The sequence below is a fragment of the Saccostrea cucullata genome, unplaced genomic scaffold, assembly GCF_032062105.1.
Source record: "Saccostrea cucullata isolate Sc308-1 unplaced genomic scaffold, CSIRO_AGI_Scuc_v1 ctg6011, whole genome shotgun sequence".
Lineage (NCBI taxonomy): Eukaryota > Metazoa > Mollusca > Bivalvia > Ostreida > Ostreidae > Saccostrea > Saccostrea cuccullata.
The window spans coordinates 32,374-51,314 of NW_026939322.1; the positions used below are offsets into that span (position 1 = coordinate 32,374).

At 34.2% G+C, this 18,941-nt stretch overlaps 1 protein-coding gene across 1 annotated transcript; it reads left to right on the forward strand.

Annotated features, from left to right (window-relative positions):
- Positions 1-2,079: 2,079 nt before the first annotated feature.
- LOC134252833 (uncharacterized) lies at positions 2,080-2,787 on the forward strand. The gene has a single exon (XM_062735379.1). It carries the CDS (start codon positions 2,080-2,082, stop codon positions 2,785-2,787), a length of 708 nt encoding a protein of 235 aa, XP_062591363.1.
- The last annotated feature ends 16,154 nt before the right edge of the window (positions 2,788-18,941 follow it).

Sequence of the window (18,941 nt, forward strand, 5' to 3'; positions counted from 1 at the left end):
TGCAAATCCATATCAGCCCTGCAGGGCTGATACGGCTGTTGTGACGTCAATATCACACCCTTAGTAAATTAAGCTACAAAAACAGTACTTGTGATCATACACAATTTTTGGTGTGTTCATATTCTCTTAATTTTAACTTTTTGAAAATAAGGTTAATCTTAATTTACAAATACATGTAATAGATTATTTTCAAATTACGGATCGAATGCAGTGAAATAGAAGTAGAAACAAACCCAAATTGTATGAGACAATAGACCATGTACATGTATGTAAGAAGTCCTTGCATGGTTACTAACTTATTTTCTTCTCAACTTAATGCATGCTGTATTTTATTACCAAGTATGTAATAAATATAATAAAACATACCCTTTTCCACATCACATCCTTTATTATATACCTAATGTGTATCACCCAATTTTACTGTTGAATTTACGCCATCACGTGACGTCGTGATCCGATTTTCCGGATCACCAACATGTTGTTTTCTGAATCCATATCACCACTCTCTGAAACTGATGACGTAGTCCGCAGAAATATGACGTTATTTTTCTTGCGCGTTAAAAAGTCCCTTGTTATTATGCTTTGTTTAATGGATTAATATTATCCAATTTATCTCTAAAGGTTTATTTTAATATATTTAGCCAGTTATAAGGGGGTATATAATAAATTTATCATTATATCAGTAACTTGATCCGAAGAGCCGTATCACGTCTCGTTGACGGGCGCGGATCATCAGATCAAACTCGCCGCTTCGCGTCTCGTTTGATCTGATGATCCGCGCCTGTCAACTCGACGTGATACGACCCTTCGGATCAAGTTACTGTTATGATAATATATATGTATCAGCCCTCGACCAATATCAGCCCTCGGGCCTCGGCCCTCTGGCTGATATTGGTGTCTCGGGCTGATACAGGATGTGATATGGAAAAGGGTATGTATTATTCTCTATATATTAACGAGATTTGATGTTTTTCTTAATTAGTTCTCAAAAAAGTGCAGAACATCACAAATGTTTGACTACATTGATTGTTACTGTAGTTGATAATTCTTACTGGTCTTGATTCGTTAAGTTAATAAAAGATCACCTTAGAGGAACTAGAAAAATATTGTTTTCTGAAAAATATTGCTAAAAACCGTGTACACAGAAATAAACAAATCAATCATTTTTATATTATTTACCTTGTTACATCATTATTTAGTACTTTAAATGCAGTTTTAATAAATATTGAACGAGAGGAAAAGCGTGTCTATTCCTCATGTCTTTTACTTGTGGGTAGATTTTCTACCTGCTCTTTAAATTGGTGCATTGTGTGAGGATTTCTAAATATGGATTTTAAATGTCTCGGACTGAAAAAGTATTTTCATATGCAAAATGCATGTATGTTTGGAACCTGTGGTATCTTAAAAGTGCAACTGTGCAGCCATATTTGTTTTGACATAAAATCGCCAGAGGGTAAGAAATTAAAATAATATCATATCATGATTTCTAATGAAACTTTTTTTTCTGTAATATAAATTTGTTTGTAGTAGGATTATGTTTCGATTAAGTACAAAATAACGTATTTATTCTAGAATTACAAATAAAACTTCTTAAGGGTCATGGCCACATCCAAAGATCCATTTGCTAGGGCACAAGATCTAAAACGATGCCAGCTTTGTGTTGGAAAATACAGGAAAACTGCAGCCCAAACCAATTGCAACTCCTGTCATCTCAATCTCTGTACAGATTGTGTGGGTCATCATGTCGTTTCCAATTCAAAAATCAAACATGAAGTCGTGTCTTTTGCATATAAAGATTCAAAAAACGTACCAGCCATGTGCAAATTCCATCAGGTTGAAAATTGTAAAATGCAAGTTTGTAATTCTTCTCTGTCCGATCAAAAAGTGCCACATTTTAAGCAAATTGAACATGCAAAAAAAACAATTTTGCCAATGATTGCTGATATACCAATTACAATCGAATCTATTATACCAGCACAAGACAGAACATTCAATCCTGAAATAATAGGAACTGTGCCTACCGGTTATAACGAAACATATAGAGTAAAGTGTATTCCAAATAAAAACCAGTTCTATATCATGGGTGACAATCCTTTCATCAAACAAATGAACACAGATGGGAAGTTGCTGGATAAGATTCCCACAATGTCAGGAACCGATCTATATGACCTGGCAGTAACCAAAGAGGGATATTTAGTGTATATTGACAATCTGTCTAAATACATAAATATAATGATGAAGAGAGGCGAAATAGGGTGTCCAATTTTTCTTCAGGAGTGGACACCACTGGCCCTATGCTCATCCTCCACAGAAGGTTTACTTGTTGCTATGAAATCTTCTAACAGCGGACAAAGTAAAGTAGTCCGTTATGTTGACAGTACAGCTACACAAGATATACAAAATAACAGTGAAGGAAAAGCTCTATACAGTACTCCATTCTGTATCGAAGAAAACAAAAACTTTGATATCATAGTGAGTGACTATGATGTAGGAAAGGTGGTCATTGTCGATAAGAATGGCAGATTTAGATTCAGCTATGATGGAAATCTCCAGTCAAAGAGTTATGCAAAATTTACACCACGTACTTTAGCTACAAACCGCATGTGCCATATTTTGATAGCTGACCAAATCAATCGTGTTATACATATCATTGATCAGGACGGAAAGTTCCTCTTCATCATTTCAAATTGTAAATTACAAGCTCCGTTTTATCTAAGCACAGACAATAGTGATAATTTGCTCGTTGCTGAAGGTCACTATGGAATAGTGAAGATCATAAAACTGTAAATGATAGATCAACATCCATATCTGTTTAGAAAAAACTTTAAATTCAAAAGATACAGAACAAACTATTGTAAGTTTATTTGAAGATGAAATGTAACAGTCATAGCAATGTTACTGTAATATTTGTACAATTTTCGTCTAGATGAATTTCATTTACATATTATTTATCTTAAGACTCCGTTTAACCCTCTGTACAACATAGAGTTCTTGAAAACGCATGAAACCCCAGTAAACTCCTCCGATCTCGATTTAAGATGTATCAAGCATGCAAACTCGAATAAAATTCAAGATGTTTTGTATGTACGACTAATTTTTTAGATGAATTATATTGTCTTCGCGATTTTATCCTTTAATACTTACTCAATTATAATGTAGCAAATGTACTTCCTCTTTTTAAGAAAGATTTTTCTGTGATGTTCTAACTATGGACCAGTTTATGCCCTGTTCACACGGAGAGTTTAATTCGAATTAAACGTAAAGTTAATGCAAATTAGCTTCGCTTAGCGTTCACACGGAGAATTTAATGCGAATTAGTTTAATTCGAATTAGTTTACTGCGCATTAAATTACTTCGCATTAGCTCCGTGTGAACGCTAAGCGAAGCTAATTCGAATTAAATTTTGAGGCATGCGTAATGGCAAAATTAGGTCAAATGCCACATGTCCGTTGTCAAATTGAAGTATTTGTGCTATTTTTGAGTGAAAAACTAAGGAAAATTGTGTTAATCACTAAAATATGTGTACAGACACTGTAACACTATGTCAAATGCATCTGCTCCTGCATAAGGTGACGTGATTTGCAAATGACGTCATAATAGCCTTACTGACGCCTTGCTGTAGAAGTAGAATTTTAATTCGCATTAGTTTACTTCGCATTAGCTGTCGTGTGAACGCAATTTAATTCACATTGGTTTGATTCGCATTAGTTTACTTCGCATTAATTTACTGCGAATTAAACTCGTCGTGTGAACAGGGCATTAATTAATATTGTTGAGCTGAGATGGGAAAAAATGGAAAGAGGTGTGTTGAAATACATTTATTTTTATTTTTTTTATTTTCATGAGAAAAACCTTCTTTTTTTAATAAATATCAGGCTTCTTTTTTATCTTGTCACTCAACAGTATACCAGTTAATAGAAATATATGACAATATGGTAAAAGCTATTGATGATGAAAACTTAGAAATCAAGTCAACAACATAAACCTTCAGTTGTCAGAAGCGAGCGTTAACAATACTAAATTATACTGGAATATGCTAAGAGATGCTTTTCATGTCAAACCAAACAAAGATATTCCGCCCATACAATACATTTCTGATAGCGGAGAAGAAAGTATATCTTTCTCAGACGATGATAAGGTCGATGTGTTAATTAAGGAATCACTGTCTAGTAAGGAGACTATGCCAGGGCATCAACGATAGTGGGAAACATAAAATAATTTGCATAACGGTCGAGGGCTGAAACAGGATACGATATGGAAAAGGGCATGTTTTATTATGTTTATTACACACTTAGTAATAAAATACAGCACACATCAAGTTGAGAAGAAGACAAGTAAATAATCATGCACGGACTTTTTACATGTACACAGTATATTGTCTCACACGGTTTGGGAATGTTTCTTCCTCTATTTAAAATGTGCCCGATCCGTAGTTTGAAAATAATCTTTTGTCAATTAGATTTAGTGGAGTGACAAAACCATCAAAAATTTTAATATAATGTACCACCCTACCCTACGGCTGATTTGTACTTTTTTGGTCAGATATATCATGAAGCAATAATTTTTGCCCGGTCGTAGAAAATTCTATGGTCAAAATTTAAAATAAAAGATCAAAGATCAATGAATGAAATCTGACCATAATATTGTACATATAGAGACAAGTTCAAGGAATTCGTGAAAATAATGTATAATTGCATAGGAATTTTATTTATTCGGTGAATATATTGATTTCATGGGGGGAAAAAACGAAAAATTGAATAAGAATGCCCGTTTGTCTGTGTGTAAAATGAAAGGTTTGTCTCATAGTATTTGAATTTTGAAAAAAGGCTGATTGCCTAAATACTCAGTAGTCTTTATCATTTCATCAGAAATCCTAAAAAGAATGTTAGAAAGCCCTTGCTGTTTCTGTGGTTGGTTAAAGACAGCGTATATAGTACTATTTCTTCTGTCTACATTGCAATTTGTAAGAATAATATTAGACAATTAATTCTTGAAGCAAAACTGACAAATTTTTCTCAAAAGGAAAAATATCGAAAAAGCTTCCTTATGACAGAACAAACCATGAGTTTTCCAAGCAAAAACTTTAGTGAATTGCTTTTACGTACGGTTCCGTTTGATTCATATCTTCCTTTCTGGTATGTCTTTTCAAAAGAAAACTTTAAGTACTGTAAGCACTGAGCTGACAAAATATAATATTCCCGCTCATAAAGTATTATAGTAACAGAGTTCAATTTTTGGCAGTATGTTCATGTAAATGAGGAAGTGCGTAAATAAAATATTTATCCCTTAGTTTGAATAATGAAAAAGTTCATGTTTTTGCTGTAGAAAACACTAAATACACCGGCATTTCCGAAGGAAACATGAAATAATTTCTGTAAAGTGATGGACAGTCTTTAAGATGAAATACTAAAATCGGTTTTCTCTTTCTGTTTCATACTTGCGTTAATCTGTATTGCTTATGAAGCAGAAAGGCAACATCCAATCTTGCAAGATACCTTGTTAAAACAAGAATGTGAAGGAAAAGTGACATGTTTGTCCTTTACGTATTTTTTAAGGTACTCCGATCCTCAGGTTTTGACAATCAGGCATTGACTAATTGAAAATGCTCACAAAAATGTCTCGGAATTCTCAGTTACGTGTTTTTACCCACAATAATTCTTCAAACTTCACCTTTGAAGTTAATACAATTTTATGTCTCATAAAATGATTTATATACAATCTTTTTTACATTGTTTTTGTCAAATTTAGATTAAAATTGCAGTTGTTATTGATTTTTAATGTAAAAAGAGTGGGGTCGACTGGATCGGGATCGAACTCATGTTTGGATCGGGTTCGGCTTGATCGGGATCGAGTGCTCAATTAATTTGATTTTACGCAAACATGAGGTTGGAATCAATATTATGAATATAGATTTCACTCAACTCAAGTTCGCGTGTCTTCACTAGTTACTCAAGCCCTAGAGGGGCTTGAGTTATCTAAAACGATGCTAGGTCCTAGATTTACTCAGTTTAAAAACACACAAATATATCATATTTGTAGATGAAGATATTTCTAGAAACAAAAATGAAGCTTATCTTGAAAACGTCTGTATGTTCAAAGATATTAAGTGTTGAATATCGGATTCTATTCTATGGCGAATGAACAATGAGTAAAGCTCCGCAGCCGCAACAGTATCTATACAGAGATTTTCGCGCTTTCCTTTGCGTAGGAATCTCAGGTAACTTTTTACAATCACCGATGAAGCACACTTGGACGAGTCCACTGCAGACTCTGAAAGGTGACGCAGGTTATACCATCGTTAACAAATTCTACAATGCATGGCCAGAAAATGTATGGCTGTACCCCCCAACTGAAATTGCTTTTCACGGGCCTGCAAATGATGTGTACTTTGAGTGACAGGAAAATAAAAGCACAAAATCAATGTTAATTTCTCGTTTTATCTTTAGCTTTAGTGACGGAACCTTTTTTTATAAGAAATTCTTTTGGATTCATAAGGAATATATTATACATTAGGGCATGCTGCTCAGCTAGGCCATCGTCCCAAGCCACGGTTCGGCGTAGGAGAGGATCGTACATTTTGGCCATAATGGATGAACCAGTTAGTCACGTGGATTTCTCGGAGCCCGAAGCCCCCTTTCCTTTTTGAAAAAAAAACTTTTCTACAGGCTTGTAGCAAGCGATTTAGATTGATGTCATATATTGAATGCAAGGCAAAAAATACAAAAACTTAATATAGTTTGCAGTATACCATGCAAAAGTCTACAAAAAATAATTTCATTAATTAAGAAACGGCAACGTTACTATGCTCTATAAAACATTCCTAAAATAAGTGTGTCACGTAAATTCATCTTAAAAAGTAGTACGATTAATTATATTTCTTCTAATTAAATTCAATAGATGAATTTTGTTTCATGTACATGTATGTAGTTTATTCAACAGAAGATTGAACTCAGCCCTCATCTTATACCATTTTAGGATATTAATGGCACTTCCTAATTCACTTTCTACAGCTTGAGTATTTCTGACGTTTTGTCAGTATATACACGGCGGAGAATCTACGTCATCGGACGGGATTAGGACACACAAAAATGGAGGACAAATGCCCCGCTTCGATGTAAGAAGTTGATATTTTTGCACTTATAAAGAATGAATATTAAATCAGTATCCTGCCTAAAGTATGCCAAAGAACGTCAACTACAATAGACAATGTACGTTTGCTCGTGATAGAATCTTATTGTTCCAAACACTTCGACACAGTTTGAAAACAAGTGAGAAAAAACCGGGATGTGGGGTACACATTTTTAAAATTCGACCAATTATTCGCATGTCCAGATGTACTATACATTTTATTCTTCCGCGTTTACACTAGAACTAATATTTTTTAAAAATCCTGAATTTTTAAAATAATTTATTATGCTTTAATTATCCAAGAAAAAGGTATAAATCATTTTGTTTTCAGAAATGATGTAGGGCACACCAACACTAAAACGGATATGGGACACACAATAAGTTACTTTCAAATTGAAACATCGAGCATTCAAAGTCAAAGGGGGGGGGGTCAAAGTCCAGAGATTGTGTTTATTTTATGATATATCTATTTTAAGTTACACGACATCCGCGCCCCCCCCCCCGAAAAAAAAACACGAAAAACACACACACACACACAAACTCACGAAATAAGTTTTTTTTAGCTTTGTTGCTTACTTTATTGGTTGTCAAAATTTTTGGATTCATAAAATTCTTTGGACTTTGTGTGGACTCCCCCCCCCCCCCCCCGGTGGGGATCCGGGTTATAATAGGTCCTCAGTACCCCTTGCTTGTCGTAAAAGGCGACTAAATGGGGCGGTCTTTCGGATGAGGCCGTATAAACCGAGGCCCCGTGTCACAGCAGGTGTGGCACGATAAAGATCCCTCCCTGCTTAATGGCCCTGAGTGCCGAGCATAGGCCTAAATTTGCAGCCCTTCACCGGCAATGGTGACGTCTCCATATCAGTGAAATATTCTGGAGAGGGACGTTAAACAGCATACAATCAATCAATCAATCCCCCCTCCCCCCTCCATCCCGAAAAAGTTCTTAAATCTGCAAATTGGTATTAATAAGATCTTTGACACTAGCATGTCTTTTAATATGGGAAAGAGATCAAGAACTTTTCTTATGCTCAAATATTTGCAACAACTGACCTTCCAGGTGATAATAAGAATTTATTTTCCCTACACAGTGGTCTAAAAATAGATCGGGAAATTCCAAATTGCAACAAATAGTTTCGGAAAGTATTTTATTTGTTCCTAGCTTGCACTCAGGTGAACATAATATTAGTAATCGAATGTATGAAAGTGGTTGCCAGTGATGGGCAGGGCCAAAACAAAAATTGAAGTTAAAAATTGTCTTTTCGTGGGTGCCAATCAAAGGTTTTTAGCTGTCATTTTTCTCTCATAATGACCCCCCCCCCTTCAAAACTTATCATATAAAAGAGCTTGACATTATTTCTTTTTTATGTATAACTACTAAAGTACTTTTTACAACAAAAAAAATCCCAATTTATACTGCTGGTAATGTTTATTTAAGCCTGCTCCTATCATTGCTTTTGGCTAATATTCCAGCGAATGTAAATAAGATGGCATGAACTGCTTTATGAGTACGTAATATTTAATCACCGATTCATACATGTGTCTTTCCTGATATACTTTATTTTATCAAATAAAATATACAACATGACTATCTTAATATAGTCATGTTGTATATTTTATTTGATAAAATAAAGTATATCAGGAAAGACACATGTATAATAAAACATACAATATACTTGTTTTCAAGTAACAAGAACAAGCTACGGAAAGGCTTTTCATATTGTGAAAGTTACTTTTATTAGTGGAAAAGTTGTGGATATAAATCATTTTATATAGGGAAAATTAGTAAATTAGTAAATCGCAAGTAAATTTTCAGGAAATGTGAATAATACGAACACCTACTATGCATTTTCCAATTTAAATTTGATCAACAAACACATTTTATAAATAAAAATCATAGGTATCCAGGCTTTTGAAGAAATTGCACAATTTTTATACATATAATGCCCTTTTATTTCTTTTTTCTTTGATTATTTTACAATGCATAGTGTATAAAGATTTTCCTATTATTGCAAAACACCATAAATCACTTTTAATTTCATATCATGTTAATAAACATTAGTATCTATGAATAGATATAAATGAACCTCAATTTCTTCAAATATGTAATTCTAAAATACTTTTATGGGGTAAAAATTTCAACTTTTTAAAGGACTTTTCTGAGAATTCAAAAAACCCTGAAGTACATTGAGAGGTATAAAATGAAAATTGTGGCATGAAAAGATTTAATTTTCAAGCTTCATTTTAGACATATGAATTAAATTCTATTTCATAGAGTTATCCTTCCTGGCTGAGGATCGGAGTCCCTTAAACCGAAAAAAATGAAAATTACTTTCAAATGCTCATTAATTTAAATTCAAACTGAATATTAGCGTTATCTTATTAATAATAGAAGCCAATTTAATATATGTAACAATATTTTGATCGATGGAGTCACTGTCATAGACATGATGGGATTCTATAATCCGTTTCCAGTTACACAAAACATTTTAGATCAAGCAGAATACAAGACTTAGTGTGAGGATCTCTTTAAAACAGTGCGCTTTATTTGATCAGAAATCATTGTCTTATAAATCTTTTTAACGCTTAAGTAAACATTCATTATTAATATTGCATGAAATAATTGTACTGAATATATTTTGTTGAAATTAACTCAGTTTCTATAACAAAACAAAAGATTTTTTTTAATAAAAAAAAAGGGGGGGGGGGGACAAATGATATTCCTGATTAATTTTGCTTTGTAAATTTAGATACCTTCAGCTGTCCTATTAGACACAAATTAGTTTTTTTTTTTAAATCAATAATTAATCTTTGAAAAAGAATATTATCAGCAAGTAAAATAAACGACTTAAATACCCCCCTTCTTTTCACTTTCATCGCGTTAAAGAAGAAATTGACTTGAGAAAACTCTACCACCGGGCGAAAATGTATGAGAAGGGATGTCTCTTTTATAAAATATAACTTTCAGCCGTAGGGTATGCCAGTCCATTATGTTATGGGTCAGAATAACCCTAAATGCCAGCAAAGATCAATCACACAATTTAAACTTAACAATAATTTATTAACAGTAATATATACAATTCATAAAGTACAAACTTAGCAAGAATCTAAAAAAAATACATACATCAGAGTGTCCGTTGCTGCACACAATGTCCAGTGTAATTATATCCCAGTCTCTTTATACACCTGTACATCAATGTTACTTATACGACAAATTATTGTTTATGCATCGAATTGACAGGGTATTTATACAGTTCTATAAATCTAGAAAATTCTAGAAGTTGTAAATACATGATATTACTGGAAAGTTCTGGACATACACAAAGTTCAAGAATGTTCTAGAAAAAATGACCGATCATGTTGACCACTCTGGAATGTTCAAGAATCTTAATGTTACTAATAATATACATGATGAAACAATACAAATACAACACACCTCACAACACCTCCCCCCTTAAAAAGTTTGAATTCAATGAAAACTTATATTGATAAAATAAAATATATGTACATTAATACAAAATCTAATTTGTTCATGATACTCTGGGCAAGGCATCTGCAATAACATTGTCTTTGCCTTTGATATGCTTAATTGTTATGTTGTATTCTTGTAACGACAAACTCCATCTAGTCAGTCTTTGATTTTTGTTTGACAATTTATGCAAAAATGTCAGGGGGTTGTGATCAGTATATACAAGAATTGGATGCAATGTAACATTCAGATAAACATCAAAATGCTGTAAGGCTAACAACAAAGCAAGGCATTCCTTTTCAATGGTAGAATAATTTTGTTGACATTTTGTAAGTTTCTTTGAAAAATAAGAAACAACTCTATCTACATTATCACTATGTTCTTGAAACAAAGCTGCCCCGATTCCAACATCACTAGCATCAACATCACTAGCGTTAACTTAAATTGCTTAGAAAAATCTGGAGTTGACAGAACTGGATTGCTCATAAGGACAGATTTTATTTTATGAAATGATTTTTCACAGTCCTTTGTCCATTCAAAGTTAACCCTCTTTTGTAAAAGATTTGTAAGTGGACTAACTACTGAGGACTAACTACTGAGGAAAAATTTGGACAAAATTTTCTGTAAAATCCAGCCATGCCCCAAAACCTCATTAACTCTTTCTTGTTTGTAGGACTCGGGAACTTTGCAATAGCTTCCACTTTAGCCATTATGGGTGTAACATAACCTTGACCTACTTTATGACCTAAATACTCTACATAAGCATGACAAAATTCGCTCTTCTCAAGGTTCACAGTTAAGTTTGCTTTAGCTAAAATGTCAAATAAAGCACGCATGATTCGGAGATGTTCGTTCCATGTGTCGCTGTATATGACGACATCATCAATGTAGGCCTCGCATCCCTCGAGGTCTTGAAGAAGGGAGTGAATCATCCTTTGGAATGTAGCTGGTGCGTTTTTCATGCCAAAAGGCATTACTTTATACTGGTAAAGTCCATCTGGTGTAGCAAAAGCAGATATTTCTTTTGCTCTTTCTGTTAACGGCACTTGCCAGTAGCCTTTCAACAGGTCAAATTTACTGACAAATTTCGCGTTTCCAATGTTGTCAATACAGTCATCGATTCTAGGTATTGGATATGAATCAGTTTTGGTAACAAAATTCACCTTTCTAAAGTCTGTACATAATCGGTACGAACCGTCCTGTTTTGGTACAAGAATACATGGTGAGCTCCAGTTACTTTTACTAGGTTCGATAATGTCATTGTCCAACATGTACTGCACTTCCCTTCTTAGGTACTGCAATTTTATTGGATTAAGACGGTACGGATGTTGTTTGATAGGCAGAACGTCGCCCACTATGACATCATGACAAGCTGCATTAGTTTTCTTTGGAACATCCGAAAAGATTTGATGATACTCACTCGTCAAGTTTTTAACTTGTTCTTTTTGGTGAATGTTCAAATGTCCAAGTTTAGCATCCAAATTAGCCAAAACTTCTGAGTTTTTCAAACGGACACTCTGATTACAATCTTTCTCATTCATTTCTACACTCGTATCACTTTCAATACAATTTTGAACAGTCTTAGCATCGGCTAAAGTGGAAACTGGTTTTACAGAATATCGGTCACACCTTTCAAAATACTCTTTCAACATGTTAATGTGACAAACCCGTTTCTCTTTACGTCGACCTGGTGTCTTAACTACATAGTTTACATCACTAATCTTGCTTTCAATTTCATAAGGGCCATAAAATTTGGCCTGTAAAGGATGACCAGGAATAGGTAAAAATAAAAGAATCTTATCACCTGGTTTAAATGCCCTATTTCTGGCATCTTTGTCATACCACATTTTCATTTTCAACTGAGAACTCTTCAAATTTTCTTGTGCTAATTTACAAGCATTGTAAAGTTTTTCTTTGAAAGCAGACACAAAATCTAAAAGATTAAGATCACTAGTCTCAGTCAGCCACTTTTCCTTCAACAATTTCAAAGGACCCCTAACCGTATGACCAAACACCAATTCAAAAGGACTAAACCCAAGAGACTCCTGGACTGCCTTTCGTGCAGCAAATAGTACAAGAAGAACCCCTTCATCCCAGTCTTTCTCATACTGGTAACAATAGGTCTTCAGCATCGTTTTTAGGGTTTGATGAAAACGTTCTAGCGCCCCCTGGGACTCAGGATGATAAGCAGTTGATCTATACTGGCTTATACCCAACTCATGCATGACTTGCTGGAACAACCCCGACATAAAATTTGACCCTTGATCCGACTGAATTGCCTTGGGTGCTCCTACAAAACTGAAAAACTTGGTTAGGGCCTTAACTATGGTCTTTGCCTTAATATTCCTGAGAGGTATGGCTTCAGGGAATCGAGTTGATGTACACATAATGGTAAGTAAATACTGGTTCCCAGATCTAGTCCTAGGCAAAGGTCCTACACAATCCACCAACACTCGACTAAACGGTTCTTCAAAAGCTGGAATTGGTTGGAGAGGGGCGGATGGTATCTTCTGATTCGGTTTACCTACCATCTGACAAACATGACATGACTTGCAAAACTTCGAAACATCCTTTCTTAGCTTAGGCCAATAAAAATGACTCAAAATCCTATTATAAGCCTTATTGACACCTAAATGACCTGCCATAGGTGTATCATGAGCTAAACTCACTACATCTTGACGATAAGCAGCTGGTACCACTATTTGGTGAACGACACGCCACACTTCATCTGGGGAAGCGTCAGGTGGTCGCCATTTTTGCATAAGGATGCCATCTTTCATATAGAAACATTCTCCAACTTTAGTGGTCTCTTCTGGTGGAAGTGCCCTCTTACTAAGTTGAATGATATCTGGGTCTTTATGTTGTGCTGAAAGTAACTGCTCTCGGCTTATGATATCCTTGCCTTGGCTTTCTGGTAGATTTAGCTCATCTTCATCACCACTAAATTTTGATAAAGGTACATTTGTCACCGACTTCTTGATATTGTGTGGTTCCATGCTTGTTTGAGTGCCATCAAGGTCAGATAAGAAAGTGTCATTCAAATCAATAGAGGAATTCGTCTCGTCAAAGGTTTGAGTACGGTCTGCCTCCATTTCTCGTCTTCTGGCCATCGCTCTAGTAACAGCACAGGCTGGATAAATGTCATTATCTTCATCATCGCACATGACATTGGAAGTGATTTTCTCACAAACTATAGGATCAGGTACAACCTTTCCACCAGCTAAATCATTGCCTAGCAACAAAGAAATGCCTGGAACGGGAAGAGTAGGTCGAACACCTACGATAACAGGTCCAGTAACTAAATCTGACTTCAAGCTAATTCTGTGCAGGGGAACATCAATGATGCCTAGCTCCACACCCTGTAATAAAACTGACCCACCAGTAGAAGTCTGCTCAGACAAAGGAAGCACGCCCTCTAACAATAACGTCTGTGCAGCACCAGTATCTCTCAAAATCTGGACAGGTTTAATTTCGCTAGAGTCACCGAGTGAAACAAATCCCTGAGACATAAAGGGCTTATAATCCTCCATAGAATCAATAGAACTGGACTGTGAACCCTGGACACCAGGAGTGTCAGAACAAATCGAAACTAAGGCTTCTCTATCACCTCTAACTGCCGCACAAGCGTGGGGTTGAGTTTTATCAAAATCATTTTTTCTCTTAAGTTTAAAGCATTCACTGATCAGATGACCTTTTTTCTTACAATAACTACAAGTAGGAAGCGACCCTATTGCAGAGGATCCTTCAACACGTCCTGAACCGGACTTAGAACCACCTTGTGATGGAGACTGGAGACTTGTGGAAGACTGAGACCCTGAACCACTCTTTTTATATGTGTCTGAATTGGTAGAATTACTGCTAGTCTGAGATCTTGATACAAAATTCTTTTTATGAGACAGAGCATAAGTATCAGATATGACTGCTGCCTCTTCAAGAGTTTTCACATTCTTATCTTCTAAATGTGTTTTCAAATCTTGAGGAACACATTCCTTAAACTCTTCTACCAGGATGACTTGGCGCAAATTAGCAAAAGTTTTATCAAGTTTCTTAGATCTAAACCAGTGATCGAATAAATCTTCTTTCTCTCGTGAAAATTCAACAAATGTTTGATTATCAAACTTCCTATACTTTCTGAATTTTTGTCTATATGCTTCAGGTACTAATTCATATGCTTTTAATATTGCTGCTTTGACCTTCTCATAGTCTGAACTTTCAGCTACCCCTAGTGCAGAGTATACCTCAGCTGCTTTGCCAACCAGTACACTTTGTAACATTGTTCACCAAACATGTTGTGGCCATTTAAGATTCTCTGCGACTTTTTCGAATTGGGGAAAATATTTGTCTACAGATTTTTCTTGAAATTTCGGAACTAACCTAATATTTTTTGCTGCGTCAAATTCATTCTTGACAAATGACGGTTCTGGCTGGTGCTGTAATCTTAATTTCTCTAACTCAAAGTTCATTTCACGCTCTTTTTCTCGCTCTTCTCTTTCTGCTGCTAATTTGTCTAATTCAAATTTCCGTTCACGCTCTCGTTCTTCTCTTTCTATATCTAACTTTTCTCGTTCAAATCGCATTTTCTCTAACTCTACATGAAACTGATATTCTGCCATTTTATAAGATTCTAACTCTGATTTAACTGTATATTCTGGAAGATCGTATTTTCCAAAGATGTTTTCTTCAACTAGTTTGTTTGCAACCTTTATTCTAATGTCTTGCTTTTTCTGAGAAGACTTAACATCTAACCCTAGATGCAAACCTAACGCGATCAAGTCATCCTTTTTTAATGTATCAAAAACCTGAACACTTGGCGAACTAAGAAAGTCTGTGACCGAAAACATCATTTGCATTGCAAATGCAAAAATCCTCTATTTATTACTAAGTATGTAATAAAAAAAAAATATCATATCTAATAACTAAGTAAACAATTAAACAAAACTTCTAGTTTTTTCTTCAGTGTATATTTCAATAGAGAAATATACATACCGCAGGTATTACCAAGAAATTAACAATTTTAAGATGGACTTTTGTAGTGTTTATCATAGAGAAAACAATGGAAATGGAAATATATAAGTATTTTTTCTTCTATATCCATTGTTGATGACTCTAACAACCAATTACTACAACAGTATTACCTAGGCAATGATACTTTAAGTGATATACTGATTACTGAGCAAGAAATTATCGATATAATATCAATACTCGCTGTTAATAAAGCAATAGGTCCTAATCCAATAAGCCACAAGATGCTAAAATCTACTATTTATTTTGTTTCTAAACCGCTGTGTTTGTTGTTTAATACGTCGCAGGCAGAAAAATGTATTCCAAGATAAATGGAAACTCGCTTATGTCTTGTTTAAAAAAGTTTATCCTTCTGTAGGAACTAATTATAGACCAGTATCATCGTTGAGCTGTGTAAGCAAAATCATGGAAAGAATTTTTTAACATGTGTATATTTATTTTCGTCAGAATAACCTATTTTACAAATTTCAGCAGGTTTTTGCAAGGGCTCTCAATGGTTTGGAAACTTATCACACCATCATTAAGAACGTCGATGTTGCATGGTATATTGTGATCTGTCCAAAGCGTTCTACATTGTGTGACATGAGTGTTTACTTTTTAAATTAAAGACATACGGTTTATGTGGAAATATTTTACCTGGTTTGGGAGTTACTTATGTAATAGAAGGTAGAATGTTATGTATAAAGATATTTTTCATGTAGTAGAAACATTAATGCTGGTGTACCACAAGGAACAGTTCTTGGTCCGTTACTTTTTTTTATTTATATGTGACTGATATGTCAGAAAACATCACTTCATTGTGTAGATTGTTTGCAGATGAAAACTCATTGCAACTCGAGTATTAATGAATAGTAGTAAAACTATAATCCAGAAAATTCAGAGTAAAAATGTTCGAAAGCAAAACATACACACAGTATATTGTCAATCCGTGCAGTTGTGGTTGCAGACTTTAACAACTGAACGCATCCGGTCAATCGTAAACCATTAACAATAATAGCTCATGTCCTGTTTAGAAAAACTGTGTATGTTTCTCGGGTGTAATGTAAGGCAAAATGTAATAACACGATTTTTGGATAATAACATTTTGTGTTGTTATATTTTGCGTCGAGATCAACGCAAAATGTAATAACGTGCTTTTTCATTGTTAAATTTTGCGTTATTTTATTTTTGCACTGAAGACAACGCAAAATGTAATAAAACAATATGTAACAAAACAAAATATATTTTTGGGGATTGCGTTTAACAACAAAAATCATAAAATTGCATGATTCAAATATATACATGTAACCAACATGGGAAACACGCTGTAAAAATATTTAAAACTAAAACAATGAGACCAACTTTAGGGCTTTTACGGACATAAATTCATCTAAATGTATCGTTTTGCTGACGATGACTTTAGTCATATTGAATACACTGTACTTAATTATAAAGCATTAATTTAACTTTGATTGGCATATTTTTGATAGTCGTTTTAAATTTCTAACCAATGACACATATTTAATTACCAAAGATTGACCATAGATGCATTAAAAGCTCTTGATATGCATGTTCGACATGTGTACATTGGTTAACAAATTCGAGGTGTATAATATTATGTGTGTGTCAAGCGATGATATTTCACATTTCGCGTTGTTATTTAATACATTTTGCGTCGTAACAATGCTATAGCAATATAAGTCGTGATACCGGTATTATACAGAAAATATTAATTTCAAATCGGTGTTTATGTACCTTTAAAATGTTTCAGTGGTATGGGGATGCTGTCAACATCTTGATAACGATAAGTTAGAAAAACTGCAACTTTATGTTGCTAGACTTGCAACAGGGTTAACAATAATAGCTTCTTTGGATTCTTAAGACTCACGCTAGTTTGAAACGGTATGAAAACCTTTGACTTGTAGAAAATAAGAAGCTAGATTAAAAACAATGTTCAAGCTTCATAATAATTTGGTGCCTGTTTATTTAGTGGACATACTTCGAGATATGCGCTCAAGTTTAATTTATTCAAATTTCAAAGCAATTAATGGTAAAAAAAAAAAATAAAGGTCTGTTACAATATTTACTAGGTAGGAACTGTAACACGTCTATCTACAAAATATTCTCAAATTATTACATTCCAAAATGTCGACAACAAACTTATAAGTCTACATTTATTCCTATATACTGTGGTTAACATGGTTAAGGAATGGAACTCAATTCTACTCGAAATTTACAGTCAATGTCAAAATGAAAATCTAAATTCAGCACAAAAATTTACTTTGATCACGGTAAATTATGTAAACAGACGTCTAAATGTTCTTTAAACCAGACTTCGACATAATTGTGTATTGAATAACGACCTTCATCAACGGTCATAGATGTGATTTAATATCGTCCTTCATGCTCGTGTGAAAAAAGTAGAGAATACCTATCATTATTTTTATTTTTTTTTTGTATGTACAAAGTAGGTGAAAGCCAGAAAAGAATTTTTAATTTTTTTTATTTTATTTTTATTTATTTATTTATTTTTTTTTTTTTTTTTTTGGAATATTACAAAAGAAAGTTTGGATTTTGGAATATTACTGAAGAAAGTTGGGGTATATTCTTATTGTGTTTTGGTTGGTGTCTAGTTTGTGCAATTAAATAAGGTTTTGACAATTTCATTTTCATTGTAGGGGTAAAAAGCCTTGTACTCGGAAGTCTAAATTTTACACAATAGCCAAATCATTTTTGAGAATTGATTGGTGGTGTCCTGTTGATGTGCAGTAAGGTATTCAAATTTTCACCCTGGGGGTCAAATGGACCCCCTTTTTCCTTTACATGTTTCAGAACTACTCTTTGTTTAACTTAATTTTATGCAGTAGCTATTACTTCTATTGAAAATTAATTGGTGATGTATTGATGTGCAATAAGAAATTAAGTTCTTTCAAATGAAACCAGGTCAGTGACCTTGTGACCTTGACTATGACCTATATGCTAAAAATAGCTTTTTCAAACTTTTGCCACAGCTTTTTAACCATAGGAGATAGAGACTTCGTATTTGGTATGCATACTCCATTCATTAAGTTCTTTCAAATGACACTAAGGTCAATGACCTTTTGACCTTGACTGTGACCTATATGCTAAAAATAGCTTTTTCGAGCTTTGTTGCCGTGGGGCGCATTGTGTTTCACAAACACACCTTGTTTTTTTTCATAGGGCTCATAGTTACTTGGAAACGAGACGCACCAAAAACATAAACCTGCTCCAAAAACATGAACCTAGTAATTCCTTAGCTGAAATTGCAGCATCTGAAACCTTGAATAGTACAATGAAACACACTAGAATTATCTTCCATGTA

Coding starts and splice junctions, on each gene's coding strand:
- LOC134252833 (XM_062735379.1), top strand. CDS start 2,080: ATGGGTGACAATCCTTTCATCAAACAAATGAACACAGATGGGAAGTTG.